At 53.5% G+C, this 18,844-nt stretch overlaps 1 protein-coding gene across 1 annotated transcript; it reads left to right on the forward strand.

Annotated features, from left to right (window-relative positions):
• The first annotated feature begins 5,474 nt into the window (after window positions 1-5,474).
• FLOT2 (flotillin 2) lies at window positions 5,475-17,867 on the forward strand. Its single transcript, XM_008941452.1, has 8 exons — window positions 5,475-5,559; window positions 15,256-15,374; window positions 15,924-16,037; window positions 16,130-16,249; window positions 16,663-16,877; window positions 17,061-17,244; window positions 17,419-17,568; window positions 17,714-17,867. The coding sequence occupies exons 1-8, from the start codon at window positions 5,514-5,516 to the stop codon at window positions 17,750-17,752; spliced, it is 987 nt and encodes a 328-aa protein (XP_008939700.1). The 5' UTR covers window positions 5,475-5,513; the 3' UTR covers window positions 17,753-17,867.
• The last annotated feature ends 977 nt before the right edge of the window (window positions 17,868-18,844 follow it).

The following is an 18,844-nucleotide window of genomic DNA, read 5'->3' on the forward strand; positions in this document are numbered from 1 at the left end:
CTTCTGGCTGTCAAGGGTGGCACCACACAGCAATGGCCCAGAGGAGCTTCAAGGTGAGCACCTGGAGATAGGTGACAGGGGAAGGCTGGCACAGCCCACCATGTTTCAGAACAAACTTCAGAAGTTCAGGGTGTGAAAGGAGGAAAAGTGCTGAGTGTGAGCAGCAGCAGATATTACACACTTCACCTTCACTGAGGCTTGTTAGACTGTAATGATTTCTCAGAAGTCAGCTTGAGAGACATGCTCCAGCCCAGTTTCTCAAACTCTATTTCAGTGCCCTGCCCTTTGGGGCTCCTTCATCTCAGAGTAAAAGAAGAGCTGTCAGTTAATTCCAGTTTGGTGTAAACATTTCCTGCTGCTCCCCAGCAGTCAGGGCAGTTAACCCTTCCACAGCCTCTCTGATCTCTCTCATCCTCTTACTGCTTCCTTCTTACTCCTGCAGGAGCTGGTGTTTGAGCTAGTGTGACTGTGCTTTCTTAATGATACTTCTCTATGATTTGAAAGCCTGAAATAAAAGCCTCTTGACGCTCTGCAAGGTATTCCTGCAAGAGGCCTACAGTCCACAGTGCAAGGAGGAACTGGTTTCTCAGATACTATAAAATTAATATGAAACTGGCTTGATAGTCATTGCCAAAGAACTTGACAGTGGCTCACTGTTCAGCTGAAAGGATTTATCAAGCAAGTTCCTAGTTTTGGCTTGGATAATGGAATCGAGAATGTGCTTATTGAATTTGCAGACAGTACTGAGCTGGGAATGGATTTGAGAGCTTTGAAGAGCTGGGTTAGAATCAAAATGAATTTGACAGGTTGACCAAATGGTCTGAAAGAAACACAGTGTGGTTCAATAAGGAGAAATGCAGAGAGCTCCACTTAGGTGAGAACAATCGATTGCCTGAGAATGGAATGGGAGGAGATGGTCCAGGCTATGTCCATGGTGAGCAGCAAGAGCCCTCTGAGACCTAACGCTGGTGGTGGGGCTGGTGGCATCAGGGTTGTCCCTGTGCTTCCAGCTCCAGGCCTGTGTGAGCAGACTAGCTGCAATTCCTGTTCAGCAGCCTCCAAAGCAATGTGAGTTTGTGGGAAGGAGCGGGCAGCCTCCACTGGGTTTCACATGAGGTTTTGCACTTGACTGCACTCGTGGTTTTGGAGCCAGAGTTTGGACCCCAGGGTTGAGGTTGAGGTGTTCTACCCCTCACACTGAGCAAGCCATGCAGAAAACTCCTAATGGCACTGGTTGTCATCTGTGTTTTAACTGTGTGTTCCTGCAGGGTTAGGCTCTCCATTTTGTCAAGCCCAAAATCTTCCCCTGTGGTGGGTTTCATGGTGCATGTGATGCCCAGTGGTTGCTGCCCAGAGCACAGCACTGCAGCTTGTTGCCAGTCTGTGCAACAGGATTGCCAGTGCTCAATACAGGTACTGCCCACTGGCACAAAAGGCAGCTTGTGCAGCCTCTCCGTGGTGCTTCCTTTGCAGGAGGTAGTTCTTCAGCTTTTTGCAGGTGGTAGGACTCAAGTTTTCTCTTGTCAGGTGCTTGTTAAATCTCCAAGACTTGCAAAATTACTCTTCAGAAGGTATAGCAGGAGACAGAGGTAGACAGAATAGCTTCAGGGCTTTCCTTTTGGTTTCCAAGAGGAATTCTGCAGTTCTCTGTAGTTTTGTTGTATGACTTCATTGTGGTTTGTCTTCTCTGGGTTTCTGTTTACAAAATCAGTTAAACTAAACATGTTTTTAAACTCACTCTGTGGCATTGATAGTCGTAGCTTACACGGGGTCATTTTGGTATAGATGACATCCAAAACAAGCTGGCCAGCATTATCTGCTTTTATCTGATGTAGTGGCCATCAAAGAATTTTATGGATTCAACTCAGAACCCAGCATCATTTTAGATTAATTTTTAATAACCTTGTGCCACTTCTGCATGTGGACAGAGCCTAACTGATATGCGCAGCAAGTCCAAAGAACCAGACACTGATTTTAGTCTAGACCCTGCTTTATTACATGATTTTCTTTACATGTGCCTCTGCTGCCTTCTCTCCATTATGTCTTTTGTTGAGCAAACCCCACCTCTGGACCGAGCTGTTTATTCCTGATGAGGGTGGTGAGTCCTCTGGAGGAGGAGACTCCAGCAGCAGATGGCCCTGAAGCGAGGTGGGGAGATGGCAGCTCTCTCTGTGCAGGTGAAGGCAGCAGGGTCTGCTCTGCTCTTGTCTTCAGCCTGCCATGGTCCCTGGGAAGGAATTCAGTTGTGGAGTTACTGTGGCAGCCTGGTTAGCGTGACCTGATTTCTGAGCACTCACCACTTCCTGCCACCATAACACATCATGGTCTCGAGTCACCTCGGGAGAGCGAACAACACGGAGCTTCTTTGGTGCCACAGGTTGTCCTAGCTTTGATGAGTGGAGCCCCATGTCCCCGTAACTGTCGGGGCTCCTGCTCTTTCCTGCGTGCCATCCATCAGGGCAGAGCTTCCTGCATCTGCTGAGAGCTCCCTTTAGCTACACACTCCCAAGTGATTCATCTTGCTTCATACAAACAAAACCCAAACCAAAACAAAAGCAGGTGACGTGCTTTCTCCTGGCCCTGGGAGTTCTTGCTTGAACCTGGGACCCCTTCTTCTGGGAGGAGGCCAAGCTGGACGGCAGCTTCCCAGCTCTGAATCCTCCCTCTGTGAGCGCCTGGCCCCGGCACTGCCCCGGAAGAGGCTGGGAGCCTGTTTGTGGGAGCCGCAGCCAAGCGGCCGGGAGACCCGGGCTGCTAGAACACTGGGCGTATTATAGCTGCAAAAGGCACCTTGCCTGCCAAATCTCTTTGTGCAAGAGGGTTTATTCTTTAGCCTTGCAAAGATTTCGCTTTTGTTGGTTCCTTTTTCACTTGCTCGCCGAGACCTGGGAAGGAGGCTGCAGGGCTGGGGTGGGAAAGGAGCGTCCAGCTCCTCAGCCTTGTGTTACCAGGAAGGAGCTGTGCTGTGCTCAGACCTCTGGCTCGTGTGAAAGCAGCCAGCTGGCATCCTGCTCCCCTTTAATGCCTTCATTTTCCCTCTTACTTCTTTCACTGTGGATGCTTTTTGACATATAATCTAGCTTAGTAAAGAGCAGCACTGGGAAGCCCATGTGGGGCTCACTTAGGGTGTGATACTAAAAGTATTTCCTCGTATTGCCTGCAGAAGAACAGGAACATCTGTGTAGGGAGGCATGGTCTTGCAGCAACGGTGGGTTTAGGTTGCAGAGTTCTCTCAGAACATTATTGTGCAACAGTTAACAGAAGTTCAGTAAAGACCACATAGACCCTGTGAAATAGAACACGTTTCCATGTGGAGCTGCTTTTGCCGACTGCCAGAAACACCTCCCTTCCTGTTCTTGGAAAACAAGGGCCTGGCTAAAAGGCTGAGCTAACTGGACTGACGTCCTCCATGAAACATTAAAAGGTATTGTGGTCAATATGCTGCAGGATATTGTATCATCAGTTTCTGTAACTACTTGTGGCTGAAATCATCTTCCAGCTCCAGGAAGAAGCAACCCAGAGGTGGTCTCAGAGGTGATGGGAGAGTATTTCTCTAGGCTGTGGAGCCTGGGAGACCTGAAAGAATGTGTAAATCCATCTCCCGTTTGTGTTTGCCTCGTGCTGAAATCAAAGGGTGAAGAATTGTAGATGGGGCCAACCTGCTGGTTTATCAACCACTGCGTGGGAGCCAGTGAAGCAGGTGGCATCTTTAGCTGGTTGAGGATGGAGAAGAGGAGGAGACTGGTGAGGAACAAGTCCCCTCCTGCAGTGCAGAGGCTCCTGCCAGCACGCTGGCCTGGATGTGTGCTCCCTTTGTGTCTTCATTTTGACCTGTTGCCTCAAACTTAATACTTGTCATCTCTGTGGAAGTGGCTGTGGCTTCCACCTTCTGTGGCTGCTGTCTGCTGGCTTCACAGTTCTCCCTTTCCCCTCTTGCAACAGTCCTGCCACGCTGTTCTCCCTGTGTGCCCTGTGTTTTCCTCTGCCCTGGCTCTGTCTTGCCCGTGTAGATACGTCCCGTGGGGATGAAGCTGTCTGTGGGTCCAGCCCTTGCCGTGCTGAGGCCCCCTGGGGCTCCTGTAAGAGCGTGGTTGTGGCTGAGGGAGGAGGGAGGGGCTGCTGGCCTGACCTGCCTGACAGGCAGGAGCTCGCAGCCCCGCTCCAGGCGGGGGAGCTGCACAGCTTCTCCCTTGCCAGGCCTGGAACCTAGCGCTGGGCACTGGCTGGGTGCCCCCTTGAAAGGCAGCAGGCATCTTATTCCTTGAGCCAAAGGTACAAAAATCCAAACAGAATCTTCTGACTTCACTAGCATCAAATCTTGAATGTATCAGAGGAGTTCTGAAGGCTGCCCAAACGCTGGACACAGCCAGCTCTGTGAAGGGCCATCAAAGCCTCAAGCACTGGAGTACTTGCACAAGACAGAACTAGGAGGTGGTTTTGGATGCTCAGGGGTTCTTTCCTCCAGCAAGGCTGACCCACAAACTTTTTGGTGGGTTTAAGGGTGGTTTGCAGCATGTGTGAGGGAAAGGAGGTGGATTTCTTACATGGCTTTCCATAGCAGAGCTGGTGCATCATGGTTAAAGATACTGAAGCACGTACTTAGAATGATTCTGGTTGCTGAAAGTGCTTAGGCTGCTTAACAGAACTGCAATAAATTCCTGGTTTGAAATGGGATTGCTTCCTATGTGTAATTGTTCATCATACTGACTTATTACAAATACTATTTTCCAGTTTTGTAAGACAATTCTAAAAAAAGGTTGCCTTGGGAAAAGGTGAAGCCTGTGGAGGTGAGGAAGAGCATTTCCTGGTGCCCAGCCAAAGAGTGTTCCAGGGCTGCTGTGGATTTTGGAAAGTGTCTTCTGTGTTCATTAGTTATCAGACACTGCAAGCACGTCTGTGTTCTTCTGGGTCATGCTTGGCTTGGTAGCTCTGGTTGCTGTAAGGGTGGCTTCCCCTGCTCCAAGTGGCTGGGAGAACCTGTGATACCTTTTCCTCAGCACCCAGAAGCTGGGCAGCCATGTTGTGAAGCTATTCTGCTCATGACTCAGTCTGGGTGAAGGTTTTTCCCTGGCTGAGAGGATCATAAGTATATGTTGTTGAGCCTGGAGAAAAGGAGGCTCAGGAGCCTTCTCACTCTCTGTGAGGTTGGAGACAGGTGGTGGTTGGGCTGTTCTCTGAAGGAACAAGGAAGAGGACAAGAGGAAAAGGCCTTAAGTTGCACCAGGGAAGGTTTAGGTTGGATATTAGGAAAAATGTCTTCTCCTGTCCAGGGCTGTGCCAGGCTGCCCAGGGCAGTGGTGGAGTCCCCATCCCTGGAGGGGTTTCCAGGCTGTGGAGATGTGGTGTGAGGGACACGGGTCAGTGGAGACCTTGCAGTGCTGGATTAATGGTTGGGCTTGATGATCTGAAAGGTCTTTTCCAACCCAAACGTTTCTCTGTGTCATTCCTCCATCCCTGTGCTTTCTGCTGTGCTGCAGGTGGCTGCTGCGGCTCTGACGTAAAGCAGTACGTGTATGGAGGCTGGGCCTGGGCCTGGTGGTGCATCACTGACACCCAAAGGTAAGGAGACCCCCGGGACTGGTGGGTTCGGGGTAGGAGTTAGGCAAAGCCATCCCAGTGGGGCTGTCAGCAGTGTCTTTAGGAACACGGGGCTGGGCACTGCCCGTGGAGCCCTGGATGAGCATCGCCCCGGGCTGCTGCCAGTGCCCCGAGGGAGGGCTGCGTGTGCAGCACAGGAGCAGTGTGTGCCCCACAGGGTGCCTGGGAACGGGGGAACTCGCAGCCACACCGCTCCTGCACGCCCTCTGCCTTGAGTGGTGGGCCCTGAGGTTGGGCAGGGCCCTGCAGGAGCTCACCCCATCGTTTCAGGTTTGCCTGACAGGAGGTGCTGACGGGTGAAAGAAAACGGCAGGGTGGGGGAGCTCCGTGCTGGCTCTTTGTGTGGGGACAGCTGGGTATCACAGTGCAAGAGACAAAACACAATAGAAATCCCATGCTTTCAGCTGGAGTAATTTTCAGATGACCTCTCTGTCCACACCTCTCCACAAACCCAACGCAATCAGATGGGATTTTTTTTTATTTTATTTTTTTTAGTTTACATAAACCCCACAAAGCTTAGAGAGGGTCACAGCCTGGCCGGTCAGGCTGTTTGTTCCCCTGCCAGTGGAGAAGGCAAGAGCCCTGCTCTGCTCTGCAGCCACGAGGCTCTCACAGAGGTGCTGGGCAGCCCACCAGGCTGGCTCATCCACGGCTTCACAAGAGGAGCCAAGTTCTGCCCAGGATGGCCCAAACTCTTACCCAGTACCAAAAACAGGTGGCACGTCATGGGCCAGTGCCATCTCCTGCTCCTCAAGTCTCTTTTCTAAAGATCTGCTGACGCTGTCACCACGGGAGCAGACTGCCTTCCTGTTTAAAACCACAGGATTTCCTTTCTCTCCCTTTCCTCAGCTGTGGATTTTGCTTGCTGCTTTCTACCATGCTGGTCTCTGAACTAATATGCTGTGATAGTGCTGCTGTCCTGCTGACGTAGCTCTTTGTCTTTAGGCTCTGGGGGAATGTCACTCTCCTAACACCTCCCTCATGCTCACCAACACAGTTTTCCTCCGGCTGTGTGAAAAATAACAGGGGAAAAGGATAAAGACGTGACTTTTGGGTTTTTGCACTGAGTGGTGGCCAGAGGTTGTAGCTAGCCCTCGCTGCCTGATCTTGCCACCTCTTTTCACGTGTTGCCACCAGCAGACAAAGGGAGCACGTGGCTGCCCTCGCTCTGCAGATGACACACTGCCAAAGCTGCTCTTCACACGGGGGTCAGGTCGCTTTGCCTTCTTCGAAGGGGTCCTGCCTGCTGCTGGCAACTGACTCCCCACAGCTCTCGGGTCTTCTCCCAGCTGGCTGGTACTGGGGATTTCTGTGAGAGCCTTCCGTACTGCTCTGGCTGCAGGAAGAGATCTCAGCTAACACCCACTGCTTCAGCTCAGGCTCTCCAGCGATGCTCGCAGGAGGTGGGAGGGGATGGGAAGACCCAGCTCGTGGGCTTAATGCTTGAGAACTTCATTGATCCAGATAAACCTCATTCCCAAATTTTTTTGAAGCATCTCGTTGGGACAACTGCTGATTTGAACAAATGGTTTCTGCTTCTTCTCCTTGTTGTGTGAGAAGTGCAGAGGACGGCACAGGACCTTGACCTGCCATGTGGAGGAGATAACAGATGTCTTCAGGAGACTGACTTATTAAGTTAAGCGAAGGCTGAGTCCAGGGCCAAGAACTGCTTGCCAGGAATGAGCTGTCATATGACAGAGGTCTCTGCATTATTTAGCAAATGGCACCCAAGCAGCACCCAAACAGATCTTTAAAATCTATACCCTTGGTTCACTCCCTGGGATATGGGGCTTAATCCTCCTTTTGAGACCAGAGCCTTTGCCAAATACCATAAGCAGTGCCACAGATGGAGCCTACTTCATTAACTTGAAGAGTGAGGCAGATTTCTTTTTCTGAAATTAGGACATCTTTTCTGGAACTGCCAGTGCTGAAAGCAAGAGAGCAGCAATTGTGCTGCTGTCAGCGGCATCCTGCCAGGTAGCACTAACCTGGGAACAAAGGGAACAGTTAGAGCTGGCAGGGCCCTGGGCCCTTATCCTGCTGCAACCTTGAGGACTGGGAACAAAAAAAAAACCCAAACCTGTCCCTGTTTAGGGGTCAGAAATAAAAGCAGTGAGAGAAGCAGCGTGATCTTACATGCCTCTGGGGGAACCAAATGGTGTTAGTCAGCTTCTCAGGACAGCCCTTGGAAGCACCTTCTCTCATCAATGCCTTAGCCAGGGGTAGGTAGCCAGGGCCCTGACATTTTGATTTTTCTGACCCCTTTTAAACATTGGCATAGAAGCATTGAAATGAATACCAAAAAAATAGAGTTTTTTGTGAGTGGCCATTACTCCAACAGAGAATTGCAGCGGACTCAAGGATGGCAGTCTGGGTGGGGTACATGGTTCAGTTCCACCTGCAGTGACTTAGCAGCCCCCAGCCTGTTTATCCCTGGTAAAAGAAGCAGCTGGGTGCTCTAAACTCTGGCCATGACCAGGGGGAAGCTGCCCTGGCCCAGGCTTACAGGCAACAGGAGAAAGGCAAAACAGAACAGGGAGAAGCTGAAACCCAGAAGTCTCGTCTGTCCTTTGCAATGAGTGTCTTACTCTCTGATAACTGCTTTGTATATTTGCTGTCCTACCCTTATTCCTTGCTGCTCAGACTGTCTTTGGAGGTTATGACCATCCTCTGTCGCTGTGAGAATATTGAGACGTCGGAGGGGGTCCCACTGTACGTAACGGGGGTTGCACAGGTAATAATCCACCAGCTTCCTAACACTGTGTCTAACGTTGTCCCTCTGGTTTGAGCAAGCAGCAACAGCAGCAGCAGCAGCAGGATAACATAAAAACTAACGGTTTTCTAATGGGACAGCTGAAATTTCAATACCCTCCTCTTCTTCCTCTTCAGCACTTGCCCTGGGGCACACTCCACAGTTTATAGGTAATGCAGACAGATGCGTTCTTGGCAAATTCCAAATTCAACATTGCTCTACCAGCTCCTGATAACGCTGCAGCCACTTCCTCCAGCTGTAACCCTTTCCCTGACAGCAGTTTCCGTTCCATGCTGGGTGGAGAGCAGAAGGGCCTCTGCTTTTGTGTGGGGCCACGAGCAGGGCAGGTCGGGTTCTGCAGAGGCTGTGGGGCAGGTGGGAAGGCAGGTTTTGTGCTGTTTCAGAAACCTGTAAAACTGCAGGGGAATTGCAGCTGTACTTGGCTTTGCTGTTTTGGGAATGCGTTTCCACTTGGTCCTTGTTCCTCCATATGGAGACAGTGCCCTTTTGGGATGTTGTCATGTGAAAGTACAGCAGAGAGACCTCGGCTGGTTTGTGACATACAGGACCAGTGTTTGTGCTGTGAGTAGTGATGACGTGGTGTAACAGTAATTACCAAACATCCCTGTGACTTGCTGGCTAAGAAGCAGCACAGTACTGAAATTAAATTCAAAGTATAGATTAGATCTTCAGAAGGCTAAAGCCCTGCACTAGCTGATTAAAGCTCTGAATGCATATGGCACAAAAGGCCTGTGCACGACCTGGACAGCAGGATCTGTGTTATCAGCTCCCAGTCTGAGTGCCAGTTTAATTAGGATGGTGGCCAAGGCAGGCATGAACTTGCAGAGATACTTTTTGGCCCTTCCAGCCAATCCTCGAGCGACTCAGCAGGCACACGGCAGCCTGGTCGGCCCTTCATGGTTCAGATGTTTGACCTAACGTTCACTGACACAAGCTCTGCCCCTGGCTCCCTGTCCTGTCTCCCAGAGCCTTCCCAGCTTGTGGTGGCTGACACAGGAGCCAGGCTTTGCTTCCTGAAGCAGAACCTGCCACGGCCAAGCATGTCTCTTGTTTTACCAAATCATCACCTGCAGATTGCTGGGTCTGGTCCAAGTACCTCAAGCCTACCTTGGGTGACCAAGAAAGCTCTAGAGCTGCAGGATCTGCTCTTGGGTGCCTGATGCTGTCCAGGCATGGCCCTAAAGAGCTGGAGACTCACTTCTATCTGCCCTTGGGTCATGGGATGATGGTAAAAATAGAGGGAGAGGTGAAGCAGGTCCGAGGGGAGGTCTGTGTGAATGCTGACCTGGTGAGGGTGGAAGCAGGGCTGCTTCTTGCAGCATCAGCAGCAGGCTTTGCCAAGCTGCAGGGTGGCAGTGTGGGCAGGCAGGAGCACCCCGGGTCTGTGCTGTGCTTTTAAACCAGTGACAGCAGCCAGCGGGAGCCCCTGCAGCCCCGGCACAGCCAGCCTCTGGTGGAGGGCCCTTGGGGCTCCCAAAGCTGCCAGCTTCTGGCCACCTCACTAGCCCAGCAGAAGGGAAAGGGTCACGGTGTCATTTCAGTCTGGCTCCCAGCCTTTCTCTGTTGATAATTGGCATTTCAGCGTTGTCTGAAAATCTGTTTCTTGGCCAAGGTGACTCATCTGTCTCGTCTGTCTCAGTCCCTGGACAGCATCCTGCGCCTGTCTGACATTACCTGGGATGAGTGCAACAGGTCCCCCGGGGCAGGAGATGCAGAGGGAAGAGCTGAGTCTGTGTTACCTGGAAACGTGCAAATATTTTACGTTTTTTGGCAGGATTTCCCTAGAGATAATGACGTTACAGCCCAGGTGTGAGGACGTAGAGACGGCGGAGGGGGTAGCTTTAACTGTCACTGGTGTGGCACAGGTACAGTAACTCCAAAACATCATTTCAGGAATGCATGTCTCTAACTTCCATCTGGTGTTCCCCCTTAAGAGGTTACTGTTGTCCAGGAACAGAAGCCAACTGCTCCGAGACACATTCTTGTATGAAATCACACTGTCCTCCCTGGTTCAAACACACTACAGCATGTCCCATGTCGTGAAGGGGGTTGTGACCTCTCCTCCTCTCCCCAAAAATCATTCTGCTTATTCTGGTGTCTCATTTGTCCATGTGGCAAATGAAGTGTGTGGGGGTGACTTGATCTGTCTGAAACACTGATGGACCACGGTGCCCCTGGAGCTGTGTGGGACCCTGTGGGACCGAGCCATTCCTTCTTGAGATGACATCAAGCATCATATTGCTTTGGATTATTATTGTTATTATTATTAACACATAGACCTTGTAATTCCTCATGGTGACTTAAAGCTTAAAAAAAAGATCTTGGTCCCTCCAGGCACTAAAATTTCTATGTAATATTTCTGGCTTGAATTGAATTTTGGTTCTCTGAAGCCCTCTTCAGATGTGAAAAGCATCTCTTGCTGCCTGTGACTTAAACACCTGCATTTCTTAGACTCTGAGGTCTGCTGCCCTGGTATAGCATGTGTCCTCATGGCCAGATCCTGTGTTGGGGAGGGTGCTGGGAGGAATATGCTAGTAGTTTTCAACAGAATTTGCCTCTCCAAATAGGCAGCTGGATGCTTTGATTGGAAATTACTCCTGACAGCTCATTCTGGGTGTATAAAATCCAGGTAGTGCATGTGTGTCCAAGGTCAGGAGGGGTGAGTGCCACGTTCCCTGTGGTGAGCAGTGGAGCCAAGCTGAGATGCAGTGGTGTGGCCAAAACCCCACCTGCACCAGAAGGCTCCCCCAGGGACGAGCACCGTGGCTGCTGCAGCCCTTGTAAGACCGGACGCGTGAGAGATTTCCCCCCGTGCTTTCCAGAGCAGCAGACTCCTCTCTGGGCTCGTTGGGGTGCCCTGAGCTGGCGTTGCAGAGGAGCTGTGTGCTGTGGCTGTGTGTCAGTGCCCATACAGATTCAGCCAGGAGCAATTTCTGGGTTGTTGCACAAGGCAGAGAGGCTGGGCATGGCTGTGACTCAACAGCAGATAATCCATCCCCCTGCTGCTGTTGGGGAGTGGGGCTCTGTGAGGAGCAGCAGCACAGGAGCCAGCTTCCTGGGCTCATCCTGGCTGTCATGGTGAGAACCAGTGTCTTTGTTTTCAGTTCTTTATATCCCTGTAGCTGCTAACATGTCACAGAACCTCAGTGGTCTTTGCATGGTTGGCAAAATGTGTGCAGCCATGTCTCCCCTCACAGGCATTTCATGAATCTGTAGGCTTTTCCTTGGGCAAAGGTGTTTCTCTGAAGCCAGCATTCCCTTTTTGACCTAATTTTAGGGCATCCTTCCATTGCCTGCAGAATGGTCTAGTCTGGGTGATGTGTGGTAGCAGGAGGCTTGATCACCAAGTGCCTTGGTTTAAAAATGCATCTCCCAGTTCATCTTATTCATGTTATTCTCTCTTCTCACTGTTCATTTTTTTCACTGTCCCTTAACTTTAAAGATTTAGGGTTGTGAGATGTGAGGAATTACTGTGCAGAAAGCAGGCTTGAGACAGCTGGGGATGTGTGTGGCAGAGTTTACCTTCATTTTGCATAAGCACTTCAGAGGCAAACACTTTTAAGGGCTTGTACAAAATGGGAAAAAGACAAATTCTTACTGGAGAAACACCTTTTAAAATGTTTGCCAGAATAATAGAAGTGCTTAATGTGCATAAGGGTGCTGTTCTGCATTTGAAGAGGGATGTAAGGAGCACTCACCAGTAGCCACCTTCCTGTGCTGGCAGGGTGCTTGGGGTGTGCTGGGAGGCTGCTGCCTTAGGCCACACTGCTCCATATCCTTCCATACCATCTTCCTAAGCCTCAAGCTAATCACAGTGTCTCCGCTGTGACTGCAGCTGGCTGGGGCTGGGCAGGGCAGTATGGATCCTCCAGACAAGCTGGTTTTGTGGTGGCTCTCTGATTTTCTGCCAGCTGAACTCGCTCTCTGATGCCAATGACATTTGAAGAAGCCCCAAGTGCCACAGCACCCTGCCTGAAACACTGGAAGCAAGCTGAGCGTGGATTGCTCCACTCTGTTTCCTTTGGTGCAGGTTGGACTCAGTGATCTCTTCCAACCAGAGGAGCTGTGATCTGTGCTGGGTGGGTAGCCAGGCTCACTCAGGCTGCCCAGGCTCACCAGTGCAGGCAGGGTGCTGGCTGGCTTTGCCCAGGAAGGCTGAACCCTCCCTTGCTCCTCCTGGGTACCACAGGGACTCTCTTCCTCAGCATCCCACTCCAGGCTCCGACCCTCCGCTCTGCAGCTCCCAAAGGGTGGGGATTGTTTAGAGAGGTGGAATTGCTGGCAGATGCTCACCATAAACACTGCTGCAGAGTCTTAGATGGTTTTGGGATTTGCAAAAACCTCCCGTTTGCTGTGAGATGAGCCTTGCACAGGGCCCACACCTCCGGGTGCAGCTCCAGAGGCAGCTCTCTCCACTCCCCCTGGTGTAGAAAGCACACACTGCTTTCCTGGGGCACAGGGCCAAGAAATCTTGGTGGCTTAACCCCATAAGGAGCCCAGAGAAAGCAGAAGAGGATTGCCACGCTTGCCTGAGGTTCTGTTTGGCATTTTGACTGGGAGACCCAGCCTGGGAAGCAAAGGTAGGAAATAGGCTCAGCCCAGGTTGGTGTTTCTTCACATTGCCAGGTGTAGGGTTGTGGCAGCTGAGTCTTGGTCAGCCTGCCATGGCCAGCCCCCTTAGAAGGTGGTGGCTGGTCCCAGCTGTCCTGCTCTCTGGCAGTGCTGGGCCTGGGTGCTGCTTTTTGCTTGGGCTTGGGGATCGTTTTGGATTCACAGGCTATCAAACCAGGCTTTCTCAAAACACAGTTGTGTGGCTTTTGCCAGCAGTTCAACTCTGAAGATCCATCTTGTAGGTGTCAGGGTGAGGTCTGTAGGCTGTGAATCCATCAAGAGTGTGCATTGGTAACCTTGGAGGGCTCTGGTGCAGCACCTGAAGCTTCAGAGGTGTCTGAGCCAGGACCATGCTGCCATCACAGCCAGGTCCAGCCAGGGGGAGGCAAGAGCAGGGTACTGCCAGCATCCTGTGGGACAGGAGGCACTGCCCAGCCCAGACGTCTCCATGAGAGGGTGCTGTGGGACCTGCTCAGCACCCAGAGGTCCCAGCAGAGCTCTGTGGCTGGTATGGCTCTGCTTCCTTCTCTGGTGCTGCCAGACACAGAGACGTCCCTGTGTCCAGGCTTTGCCTCAGCCTGGACCTGGCCACCAGGAGCTGTCACCTTGGTGGGTTGTGCTGAGTCCTGTGGAGCTCCATGAGCACACATCTCCACTGTGTAACATACCCCATAGGGATTTTAACCCACTTTGTCTTTAAAAAGCAGCTGGCCCTGATGGTAGGAGGGAAGCTGGTACTGGGGTGGCTGTATCCCATCTCTGGGGATCCTTTCCAAACTGACCGTGCAGAGCCGGACAACCAGGTCCTGGCCATGGCACACAGGGATCACCACAGAGGGTGGCTGGGAGCTCCCAGCCACGAGCAGGACAAACCAGTGTGGTAGGGCCACCTCATCTCATCTCTGCTTGCAGGGACCACCAAATGGAGCCCCTGTTCCCAAGCTGCTCTTGGGCATTTCCTTGTTTTCTGCCTTTCCTGTGTCAGAAATGTTAATTTTAGTGAAAGAGGAGGAAGAGAAAGGTATTGAAATGGCTTTTGGCCAGGGTAGAAAGGTCTCTCCTCCCAAGTCTGGTGTTGGTGGAGTGGCTAAACTGGAGAAGAGGAGGCTCAGAGGAGACCTTCTCACTCTCCAAAATTCCCTGAAAGGAGGTTGGAGCCACGTGAGGGTTGGGCTTTTCTCCCAAGGAGCAAGCAACAGGACAAGAGGAAACAGCCTCAAGTTGAAGCAAGAGAGGTTTAGGTTGCATATTGGGAAAAATTTCTTCTCCAGAAGGTTTGTCCAGGGCTGTCCCAGCCTGCCCAGGGCAGTGGTGGAGTCCCCATCCCTGGAGGGGTTTCCAAGCCATGGAGATGTGGTGCTGAGGGACATGGGTTAGTGGGGACCTGGCAGTGCTGGGTTAACTGTTGGACCTGATGATCTTAAAGGTCTCTTCCAACCCAAACAATTCTATGATTCTAACTGGTAGTTCAAGGCTCCCAGGTAGAGTTTTCATCAGGTGAGACTTGCAGGGGCAGGCTCTGTCCCCACATCACCTGCAGGCCACTGAGGTGGGATCAATGGCTGCAGGGAGCACTCTCCACACTGAGCTGCAGCCAGGGCTTGGAGAGGTGTCTGCTCCAGGCACAGTCTCTTGGAGCACTGGTAGCACAGGGGGCCTGGTGATGGTGGTGCTGCTGCTGCTGCTGTTGTGTGCCTGTCCCTCTTCAGACAGGTGCCTTCAGTCCCTTTGGTTTTTGTCTCCTCTCTCTAGGTGAAGATAATGACTGAGAAGGAGCTGCTGGCTGTGGCCTGTGAGCAGTTCTTGGGGAAGAACGTGCAGGATGTGAAGAACGTGGTCCTTCAGACGCTGGAGGGGCATCTGCGCTCCATCCTAGGTGCGGAGGGGCTCACGCTCGCCTCACTCAGGCATCTCCAGGAGCTTTCTGCCTTCCCTTCTGGCTGTCCCAGCAGTGCTGCTGCTGCCACGGCAGCCACCACAGGGTGCTTCCTCTGCTGTCTGCAGAGGTGACATCTTAGATTGTTCGTCCCCTGCAGCAGCTCCTGCTGTGTGGCTGGGTGTTGTGATAAGCGGGTTTTTGGGGCCTGCAGTAAGAGATGTCTGGGTCCCTGTGGGTTACAGGTGTGAGTGGTGGCTGCAGTTGTGACACTGAGGATTACGCCCTCATGGCCAGACCAGAAGAGATTAGGGACAAGGACGTTGCTGGGCTTAGACACGTGCTGTTGTGTGTTACCTGTTCCAAATAAAGTGCTTCCCCTTCCTCCCTGCTGCAGGTACCCTGACAGTAGAGCAGATCTACCAGGACAGGGATCAGTTTGCCAAGCTGGTGCGGGAGGTGGCAGCTCCTGATGTGGGTCGCATGGGTATTGAGATCCTGAGCTTCACCATCAAGGTACAGGGTGCTAGGTCCTGGCCCAGGCTGCCCAGAGAGGTTGAGTCTCCATCTCTGGAGAGCTTCCAAACCCACCTGGATGTGGCTGACCCTGCTGGAGTGGGAGGGTTGGATGAGATGATCCAGCACCATCCATGCTGGAACTCTGTACACCCAGACACAGGGCACACTGCTCTGGGGCACCCAGCAGAGCTGCAGGAGCAGCACAACAGCCCAGCCCAGGCTGCTCTGCTGCAGTGGCTGCAAGGCTCCTGCTGAGAGCCTGCCCCAGCCCTTCAGGAGTTTCCATGGCAGCAGGCAGGCAGCTGGGCGACAGGCTGTCTCTGTGCACGGGGCTCAGCAAGGAGCTCGCTGATCTCCCAGCCTCCAGGGAGCTGGAGGAAGATGTCGGGGTGCTCACCTCCCCCCGGCACGCCTGCTTCGGTTTGGCTGACACGGCTCCTCCTGACCCTGGCATAACTGCACAGGCACTGCCTCTGAGCTTCAACGGGAAGGGAGCAAGATGGAGTTGCTCGTTTGAAGTGGTTGTGACTTACCTTCCCTCTCCAGGATGTCTATGATAAAGTGGATTACCTGAGCTCCCTGGGGAAGACCCAGACGGCGGCCGTCCGAAGGGACGCAGACATCGGCGTGGCGGAGGCCGAGCGAGACGCTGGCATCCGGGTGAGTCCAGAGACCTGCCAGCCATCCCCAGCCTGGCCTGGCCTGCTCCAGCTGCACGCCCTGGAGCTCTGCTCTCTGTTTTCCCTCTGCAGGAGGCAGAGTGCAAGAAAGAAATGCTGGATGTCAAGTTCATGGCAGATACCAAAATAGCGGATTCCAAACGGGCTTTTGAATTGCAGAAAGCTGCCTTCACTGAGGAGGTCAACATTAAGGTGAGAGGTAGCTGGGAGCCTGCTGCTGGTCCCTGGCTGGCTCATCATGGTGTTGGTAGCTCAGGGACTTGCCAGCTTCTTCCTGCCTGTGTTAGGAGAACTTGGGGTTCTGTGTCACAGTGTGAAGTCCTCGAAGTGGATTCCTGTCCTGTTTGCAACAGTTAGGTGGGACTAGGAGGAGAGGAAAGGGTGGGGAGGGTCATCCAAGCTAACAAGGGGTTGGTGGGGCTCAAGTGCTGTGAAAGAGCACAAAGGGAAGGGCAGCCAGTATAGCTTGGAGGATTGGGATTTCACCCCTGGGGAGCAGTTTGGGAGCAGGAGCCATGGCTAGTTTCAGGGCCTGCCAAGGGTCCTTACATCTGTGCCCAGGAGACTGTTGCCAAGACCCCTCTTCTCATCTCTCCTGGGTGCAGACTGCGGAGGCCCAGCTGGCCTATGAGCTACAGAGCGCCCGGGAGCAGCAGAAGATTCGCCAGGAGGAAATCGAAATCGAGGTGGTGCAGCGCAAGAAGCAGATCGACGTGGAGGAGAAGGAGGTCGCCCGGATGGAGAAGGAGCTGATCGCCACCGTGAAGCGGCCGGCCGAGGCCGAGGGCTACCGCCTCCAGCAGATCGCCGAGGGCGAGAAGTGAGTGAGCCCCTGGCCAGCCCTGAGCCCCCCGCACCCTGGGCTGGGACGAGGTGGGAGCTGTGCTGAGACCCCGCCTGGGGGTCTGTCAGCGGGGCAGGCGCGTGGTTGGCGGAGGGAGGGAAGCAGTGTGGGTGTGCTGCAGGGATCTGGGCTGCTTCAGGGCTGGGTTTCCCTTTGCAGAGTGAAGCAAGTGCTCATTGCCCAGGCGGAGGCGGAGAAGATCCGCCAGCTCGGCGAAGCGGAGGCGTTTGTCATTGAGGCCATCGGGATGGCGGAGGCCGAGAGGATGAAGCTGAAAGCTGAAGCTCTCAAGCAGTACGGAGAAGCCGCCCGGCTGGCTCTGGTGCTGGATGCGCTGCCTGAGGTGAGGAGGGAGCAGCTGTCCCCTGCCCCGGGCCAGTAGTGGAGAGTTCCCAGGCTGGGCCAGGTCTCCTGGGAGCACGGTGAGGTCCCGTGCGTGGTGTAGGGCCCTTGCCCACCAGGCTGGTGAGCAGTTCCTTGGCTCTGCTCATCCCACCCTCCTTCCCTGCTTCCCCAGATCGCTGCCAAGGTGGCCGCCCCCCTCTCCAAAGTGGACGAGATCGTGATTCTCAGCGGGGAGAGCAGCAGCAGCACGGCCGAGGTGAACCGCCTGCTGGCCGAGATCCCCGCCTCCGTGCGCGCCATCACGGGCGTGGATCTCACAAAGGTGAGCGGGGCATGGCCGCGGGCAGTTCCTGCGGCTCCCAGGGCACAGGGACTTGCCCGAAAACTTTCAGACTCCTCAGGAGCCTCCCGTTCCCCAGCCCCGCTCCCTGTCTGCCCCTAACAGCTTCTCTCCTCCCCTCCTACAGATTCCCCTGATCCAGAAAGCCACCGGGGCCCAGGCATGAGGCTGGCCAACCCAGAGCTAGTGAAGATCACTCCCTGTTATGCACTCAGACATCAACTGCCTTCAACAAGCAGGAATTCCTTTTATATCAAAGACAATCGGAGTTTCATTTTTAAGCTCTGGTGCCTTATTTTGTAGGGCCAGAAAGTTGCATGTCCAATCAGCTGCTCTTTTTTTTATTATAAAGGGAGGGAGGGGATTTATTTTGTAATTAACTGTATATTGTATCAGGCTGGGGTTTGGATCCGATCCCCAGCTAGGACTGGCAGCTTGTCTGGCATTGCAATCCCAGTTGGTGCCTTGCTGTTCTCTGTCCTTGGGTGGTTGCCCAGAGCTCGGAGCAGAGGCTTGGTGGGATGTGGAGCTGTAGGAAGAGAACAGCCAGGCCTCACCTGCCCTCCCAAAGCCGCCCTCCAGCTGCCCTCCTGGTCACTGCCCAAGCCCTGCCTCTGCCCACATGCTGTTTCCATGGCTGCTGGCTTTCCCCCTCCCAGTGTCTCACCCACAGGGTCCTCAGAGTGCTGCCCAGACTGGGCTTCCCGGAGGTGACAGTCACCCTGGGAGCGTGGCAGGCAGGCACTGCCAGCGGGTGCTGCCCGCTCCTGTGCTGCCTTTCCTCAGGGACGTTTCCTCCTGGGATCTGGAGAGGGAAGAGCTCAGGGGCGTGTTAATGCAGGGAACCCAACACAGCCCTGCTCTGAGCCAGGCTTAGCAAGGTCGCACCACCAGGAATGCAAAAGAGTAGCACTGTGCCAAAGCCACTCCATCCCCTAAGAGGGAGGTGAAACCACTGAGGCCGCTGTCCCCGAGTGCCCGTAGTGTATCTGGGCCCTCCACAACTAAAGCTGTGGGTCGGAGGGTCCAGGCAGGGTGCTGTGGTGGGGACAAGGCTCCCCCAGCACCACGGCCTGTACAGCTGCCCGGGGACCAGTGCCCCTGGGGCTGGTGTGGTGGCCATGGGATGCCCCAGCAGGCAGCACAGAAGCCCCTACCTCGCTCAGTGCCCCTTACGGCCCGTGGCTTTGCTGCCCCAAGTGACAGTGTGGAAGAGAGTGACCTCTGCATGTGTCCCGTACTCCCCATAGTGCCACCA

This window comes from Merops nubicus, unplaced genomic scaffold (genome assembly GCF_000691845.1).
Source record: "Merops nubicus isolate BGI_N331 unplaced genomic scaffold, ASM69184v1 scaffold30175, whole genome shotgun sequence".
NCBI lineage: Eukaryota > Metazoa > Chordata > Aves > Coraciiformes > Meropidae > Merops > Merops nubicus.

Excerpts from the sequence above, each read along its gene's own strand:
- FLOT2 (XM_008941452.1), top strand. The coding sequence starts at position 5,514 with ATGGAGGCTGGGCCTGGGCCTGGTGGTGCATCACTGACACCCAAAG. Across the intron at positions 15,375-15,923 it reads TCCTGAGCTTCACCATCAAG|GATGTCTATGATAAAGTGGA; the intron begins GTACAGGGTGCT and ends TTCCCTCTCCAG. Across the intron at positions 16,878-17,060 it reads CAGATCGCCGAGGGCGAGAA|AGTGAAGCAAGTGCTCATTG; the intron begins GTGAGTGAGCCC and ends TTCCCTTTGCAG.